The 6,955-nt window shown below is 45.7% G+C and overlaps 1 protein-coding gene across 1 annotated transcript; it reads left to right on the forward strand.

Moving 5' to 3' along the window:
• Positions 1-4,268: 4,268 nt before the first annotated feature.
• On the forward strand, positions 4,269-5,254 carry LOC125804014 (uncharacterized). Its single transcript, XM_049483110.1, has 2 exons — positions 4,269-4,946; positions 4,977-5,254. The coding sequence occupies exons 1-2, from the start codon at positions 4,836-4,838 to the stop codon at positions 5,133-5,135; spliced, it is 270 nt and encodes an 89-aa protein (XP_049339067.1). The 5' UTR covers positions 4,269-4,835; the 3' UTR covers positions 5,136-5,254.
• The last annotated feature ends 1,701 nt before the right edge of the window (positions 5,255-6,955 follow it).

Raw genomic sequence — 6,955 nt, forward strand, 5'->3', positions numbered from 1 at the left:
TACTTCTAACCTCATCTTTGCCTTTTGCAAATGATAATGATCATTAGTTGTAAATTGATTTGGATAAAAGTGTCCACTAAATGCAGTAAAATAGTAAAACTAAAAGATTTTTTGTTCTGAAATCTCTGCAAATAGAATGTCAGATTCATATTTCAGCTTCCTATTAAATGGATAGAAGACAGAACCTTCCATTAGACTATGTTGGTCAACAACAGTGGTCAATCAGAGGCATTTGCATATAGCTGATTTTACTTAGTTAGTGAAATTGCTTTTTACATTAGTTGAGGAGAAGCTGTAAAATAAATCAGTACACTGTGAGGATTATCAGATTTTATGATGTGGCATTTCCTTTATTCACGTTTCAAAACAGGGTATACAATAAAGTACATTAATGAACAACAGTAATATAAAGCACATTCATGAAGAACATTATATAATAAAGAGCTGTTGTAGCAGTGCAGAGGATCATACGCAGCAATAAGCAGGTGGTGCTAAAGTTATGGCTAAGCAGTGTATTGGTGTTCTGTTCTACTGCTGAGTACGATCACTCGACATGTTTCTGCGACTCGTAGACGCTCTTCAGGTAGTCGTTGGCCCAGTGGACCACCTGGTTTAGGGCATCCAGCATCAGGCTGTTCAGCACCGGGTCCAGCTTGTTCTCTTCATGGTAGTTCTGGACTGGGAAGATGCAGTTCATTGGAACGTTCAGCAAATTACTGCACACCTCCATCTGCGCACACACACACACACATACACACACAGAGATACACACACACACAGATACACACACACACACACAGATACACACACACACTGTGTGTTATATCAGTTTTATAAGGGTCTATATCAGAATGTACAGTTTGCAGATCTACAGTCACTCACTTTCTCCTTGATCTTCTTGCTCGTGTAGATCTTACTCAGATCCTCCTTCGTCGTGGGGCACGCTTTATCCACCTTCGTCATGAAAACCACCTGAGGGATTTCTGCAGAACACAGGGGAAATGAGTGTGTTACACTGGCGGTTCTGAGATGTCCAGCAGGCCAAGGTACTGTCACTATGATTCTGGGTCATGCTGTTTCTCCATCAGCAGCCGGAGTCCGAGAGCTGATGAACTGATTACAGAGCTGAGTGTTTACAGAGCTGAGTGTTTATAGAGCTGAGTGTTTACAGAGCTGAGTGTTTACAGAGCTGAGTGTTTATAGAGCAGTGTGTTTATAGAGCAGTGTGTTTATAGAGCAGTGTTTATAGAGCAGTGTGTTTATAGATCAGTGTGTTTATAGAGCAGTGTGTTTATAGAGCAGTGTGTTTATAGCGGTGAGTGTTTATAGAGCAGTGTGTTTATAGAGCAGTGTGTTTATAGAGCAGTGTGTTTATAGCGGTGAGTGTTTATAAAGCAGTGTGTTTATAGAGCAGTGTGTTTATAGAGCTGAGTGTTTACAGAGCTGAGTGTTTATAGAGCTGAGTGTTTATAGCGCTGAGTGTTTATAGAGCATTGTGTTTACAGAGCTACGTGTTTACAGAGAAGTGTGTTTATAGAGCAGTGTGTTTATAGATCAGTGTGTTTATAGAGCAGTGTGTTTATAGAGCAGTGTGTTTATAGATCAGTGTGTTTATAGAGCAGTGTGTTTATAGAGCAGTGTGTTTATAGCGCTGAGTGTTTATAGAGCAGTGTGTTTATAGAGCAGTGTATTTATAGAGCTGAGTGTTTACAGAGCTGAGTGTTTATAGTGCTGATTGTTTATAGCGCTGAGTGTTTATAGAGCAGTGTGTTTATAGATCAGTGTGTTTATAGAGCAGTGTGTTTATAGTGCTGAGTGTTTGTTTATAGAGCAGTGTGTTTATAGATCAGTGTGTTTATAGAGCAGTGTGTTTATAGATCAGTGTGTTTATAGAGCAGTGTGTTTATAGATCAGTGTGTTTATAGAGCAGTGTGTTTATAGCGCTGAGTGTTTATAGAGCAGTGTGTTTATAGATCAGTGTGTTTATAGAGCAGTGTGTTTATAGAGCAGTGTGTTTATAGCGGTGAGTGTTTATAAAGCAGTATGTTTATAGATCAGTGTGTTTATAGATCAGTGTGTTTATAGAGCAGTGTGTTTATAAAGCAGTGTGTTTATAGATCAATGTGTTTATAGAGCAGTGTGTTTATAGATCAGTGTGTTTATAGAGCAGTGTGTTTATAGAGCAGTGTGTTTATAGAGCAGTGTGTTTATAGAGCAGTGTGTTTATAGAGCAGTGTGTTTATAGCGCTGAGTGTTTATAGAGCAGTGTGTTTATAGAGCAGTGTGTTTATAGATCAGTGTGTTTATAGATCAGTGTGTTTATAGATCAGTGTGTTTATAGAGCAGTGTGTTTATAGCGCTGAGTGTTTATAGAGCAGTGTGTTTATAGAGCAGTGTGTTTATAGCGGTGAGTGTTTATAAAGCAGTGTGTTTATAGAGCTGAGTGTTTCTAGAGCAGTGTATTTATAGATCAGTGTGTTTATAGAGCAGTGTGTTTATAGATCAGTGTTTATAGAGCAGTGTGTTTATAGATCAGTGTGTTTATAGATCAGTGTGTTTATAGAGCAGTGTGTTTATAGAGCAGTGTGTTTATAGCGGTGAGTGTTTATAAAGCAGTGTGTTTATAGAGCAGTGTGTTTATAGAGCAGTGTGTTTATAGCGGTGAGTGTTTATAAAGCAGTGTGTTTATAGAGCTGAGTGTTTACAGAGCTGAGTGTTTATAGAGCTGAGTGTTTATAGCACTGAGTGTTTATAGAGCATTGTGTTTACAGAGCTAAGTGTTTACAGAGAAGTGTGTTTATAGAGCAGTGTGTTTATAGATCAGTGTGTTTATAGAGCAGTGTGTTTATAGAGCAGTGTGTTTATAGATCAGTGTGTTTATAGAGCAGTGTGTTTATAGAGCAGTGTGTTTATAGCGCTGAGTGTTTATAGAGCAGTGTGTTTATAGCGGTGAGTGTTTATAAAGCAGTATGTTTATAGAGCAGTGTGTTTATAGATCAGTGTGTTTATAGAGCTGAGTGTTTACAGAGCTGAGTGTTTATAGAGCTGAGTGTTTATAGCGCTGAGTGTTTATAGAGCAGTGTGTTTATAGATCAGTGTGTTTATAGAGCAGTGTGTTTATAGATCAGTGTGTTTATAGAGCAGTGTGTTTATAGAGCAGTGTGTTTATAGCGCTGAGTGTTTATAGAGCAGTGTGTTTACAGAGCAGTGTGTTTATAGAGCAGTGTGTTTATAGCGCTGAGTGTTTATAACGCTGAGTGTTTATAGAGCAGTGTGTTTACAGAGCTGGGTGTTTATAGAGCAGTGTGTTTATAGAGCAGTGTGTTTATAGAGCAGTGTGTTTATAGCGCTGAGTGTTTATAGAGCAGTGTGTTTACAGAGCTGGGTGTTTATAGATCAGTGTGTTTATAGAGCAGTGTGTTTATAGAGCAGTGTGTTTATAGATCAGTGTGTTTATAGAGCAGTGTGTTTATAGAGCTGAGTGTTTATAGAGCAGTGTGTTTACAGAGCAGTGTGTTTATAGAGCAGTGTGTTTATAGCGCTGAGTGTTTATAGAGCAGTGTGTTTATAGAGCAGTGTGTTTATAGCGCTGAGTGTTTATAGAGCAGTGTGTTTACAGAGCTGGGTGTTTATAGATCAGTGTGTTTATAGAGCAGTGTGTTTATAGAGCAGTGTGTTTATAGAGCAGTGTGTTTATAGAGCAGTGTGTTTATAGAGCAGTGTGTTATCAGGGTGGTGAACTCACCCAGTTTACTAGCGTTTTCTCTGATGTTCTTCAGCTTTTTCACCATCTCCTCATCTTTAAAGGCCTCTTTGCCGTCGGGTCCCCGACCAGAGGGGTTGCTTGCTGGGATGACGCTGATCAGACAGTGGATCTTATCGTTCAGGCCGGGACTGATGTTGTAAAATTCATCATCTGTATTTATTGGATCATCACCAAACTTAAGGGAATAGACGATATTCATCATTAGTTATTAAAAAAAAAAAAAAAAAAAAAATATATATATATATATATATATATATATATATATATATATATATATATATATATATATATATTATTAATATATAATAAATTATTATAATTAAATTACTGTTGTTTATTTATGATTGTACTTACTTTGTAGCCATTTTTTATGTGGCCTTTTAAAGCATTGATGATGTCATCAGGATTAACCCCTCCTGAAGTACTGTCAGGATTAGACCCAGGCAGAGAGACGAGGAGGCGGACGTAAACACAGGTAAGGTGAATTTATTAAATAAATATAAATAAACAAATAAACAAAGAACAGCGAAACAAACCAAAATAAACTAGGGAGACTAGAGAACATAAATAAAACAAACAAGAGATAATAAGAATAACTAAACAGGGAGTAAACTAGGGAACTAGAAACAAACAGAGATAAACACTAAACAAGGACCTAGGGAAATGACAAATGAAACACGGAGAGGCTAAGAAAACGCAGAGAGAGACAGAAAAACGCAGAGAGACAGACAACGGGGGACAGTGCAAAGACCGACAGAGGACAAGTAACAGAGGAAGTCTTTTTAACATAACAGGAAACACACTGGGAGTGGAAACACCTGGGGAAGGGGTGGAGCTACAAATGAGACATGAGGTAATGGAAAATCACAGGCAGAACACAGGGGCACGGGTCACGTGGGACAACACAGGCACGAGGACAGACAGGAAACAGGGCCAGGCGTGACAGAAACCTCCCCCTAAACGCGCAGCTCCCGAGGCGCGGAAAAACAAACCCCGGGGGCTGGCGGCAGGGAGAGGCCGGGGAAAACAGGAGACCGAACGGGAGACTGGACAGGGAACTGGACAGGAGATGGAGACAGGACAGGGGACAGAGACTGGACAGGGAACGGACACTGGACGGGGAACTGGACAGGTGACGGAGACTGGACGGGGAACGGAGACTGGACGGGGAACTGGACAGGTGACGGAGACCGGACGGGGAACTGGACAGGTGACGGAGACTGGACGGGGAACCGGACAGGTGACGGAGACTGGACGGGGAACCGGACAGGTGACGGAGACTGGACGGGGAACTGGACAGGTGACGGAGACTGGACATGAGACAGAGACTGGACGGGACCGGACATGGGAACAGGGACAAGAACATTGACGGGGACGGAAACAAACACAGTAACAGGGACAGGAACAGAGAAACCACCGGGGACAGGAACTGGAACACTCACAGATACAGGGACCAGGACAGGGAGAGACAGGGGGACCAAAAACATAGGTGGGTGCCCAGGACTGGCAAAAGTCTGTGGGGACAGCCTGGGCACATAACTGGGGGCAAAGTCAGGAGGCCTTGGAGCAGGCCTGGAAATACGGGGCCTTGGAACAAACATAGTTCTGGGAGCTGCAGGTGCTTGAGCTGGTGCTGGAGCAGCTGGGACTGCTTGAGCTGGAGCAGCTGGGACTGCTGGGGCTTGAGCTGGAGCAGCTGGGACTGCTGGGGCTTGGGAGAGCGGCGCGGCCGCCGCTGAAGTCTCGGAGAGCGGCGCGGCCGCCGCTGAAGTCTCGGAGAGCGGCGCGGCCGCCGCTGAAGTCTCGGAGAGCGGCGCGGCCGCCGCTGCAGTCTGTGAGCGCGGCGCGGCCGCCGCTGAAGTCTCGGGGAGCGGCGCGGCCGCCGCTGAAATCTCGGAGAGCGGCGCGGCCGCCGCTGAAATCTCGGAGAGCGGCGCTGCCGCCGCTGCAGTCTGGGAGAGCGGCGTGGCCGCCGCTAAAGTCTCGAAGAGCGGCACGGCCGCCGCTGAAATCTCGGAGAGCGGCGCGGCCGCCGCTTGTATCATGGGGTGCAGCGCCTCAGACGCGTGCTTCACGGGGCGTGGCATGAAGAGATCCGCTGCAGCACTGGAGCCCGAAGCTGCGGGTGAAGTAAAAACCCGGACTGGATTCCTACTCTCTCGTGCAGAGTCCGGCGTGAGGAGCGCGGGGAAAGTCTTTGCCCGCGGCTGGCTCGCCGCGCAGGGGGTCTCGGAGCGCGATTCCACTGCCACCGCGGGAATCACGGGCTGCGGTTCGGCTGCCACCGCGAAAGACACAGAGCGCGGATCGGCAGCTACCGCGGGAGGAAGGAGCGGCTGGCGGGCTGGTGCAGGAGGGCAGTCCTCAAACTCCTCTTCACTGGATGCAGGTGTGAGGAGATCGGAGTAGTCCCAGGAATAGGACTCCTCACAGCCTGCATCCATGCCACCCCCGTCCTCGTCGGGGCGAGGATCGAGGCTGACCGCACACAGCCCTAGCGCCCCCCCAAGAAAATCCTCCCCGGAAACGGGCTCCTCCTCCGGCTGGCGGGACCCCTTAAAACGTCTACCCCGAGGCCTGCGGCGTCCTTGGGGCCTCGGGGATTCCAACGCCGGAGTCCCGAATGGAGCATGGCGGATCGCCATCCTGGAGCCAGTCAACGGGCTCCCCTCGTGGGTCTCGGTGGGCGCCACTGCAGCTGGGCTGACGGGCTCCAACCCGAGGAAAGGCGCTGGGAGCGGGTCATCTCCCCGGATTTGCTCGGCGAGGAGGCGGAGATACTCCAGGTCCGCCTTCCGAGCAGCATACCACTGGTTTATGTCCATTTGGTCGGTCTTTTTGTCAGGATTAGACCCAGGCAGAGAGACGAGGAGGCGGACGTAAACACAGGTAAGGTGAATTTATTAAATAAATATAAATAAACAAATAAACAAAGAACAGCGAAACAAACCAAAATAAACTAGGGAGACTAGAGAACATAAATAAAACAAACAAGAGATAATAAGAATAACTAAACAGGGAGTAAACTAGGGAACTAGAAACAAACAGAGATAAACACTAAACAAGGACCTAGGGAAATGACAAATGAAACACGGAGAGGCTAAGAAAACGCAGAGAGAGACAGAAAAACGCAGAGAGACAGACAACGGGGGACAGTGCAAAGACCGACAGAGGACAAGTAACAGAGGA

The sequence above is a fragment of the Astyanax mexicanus genome, chromosome 8 (assembly GCF_023375975.1).
Source record: "Astyanax mexicanus isolate ESR-SI-001 chromosome 8, AstMex3_surface, whole genome shotgun sequence".
In the NCBI taxonomy this organism is placed as follows: Eukaryota; Metazoa; Chordata; class Actinopteri; order Characiformes; family Acestrorhamphidae; genus Astyanax; species Astyanax mexicanus.

Bases quoted from the DNA above. Each gene is read 5' to 3' on its own strand.
- LOC125804014 (XM_049483110.1), top strand. From the start codon at position 4,836: ATGGAGACAGGACAGGGGACAGAGACTGGACAGGGAACGGACACTGGA. The intron at 4,947-4,976 runs GTGACGGAGACC...GGAACTGGACAG, and splicing joins CTGGACGGGGAACTGGACAG to GTGACGGAGACTGGACGGGG.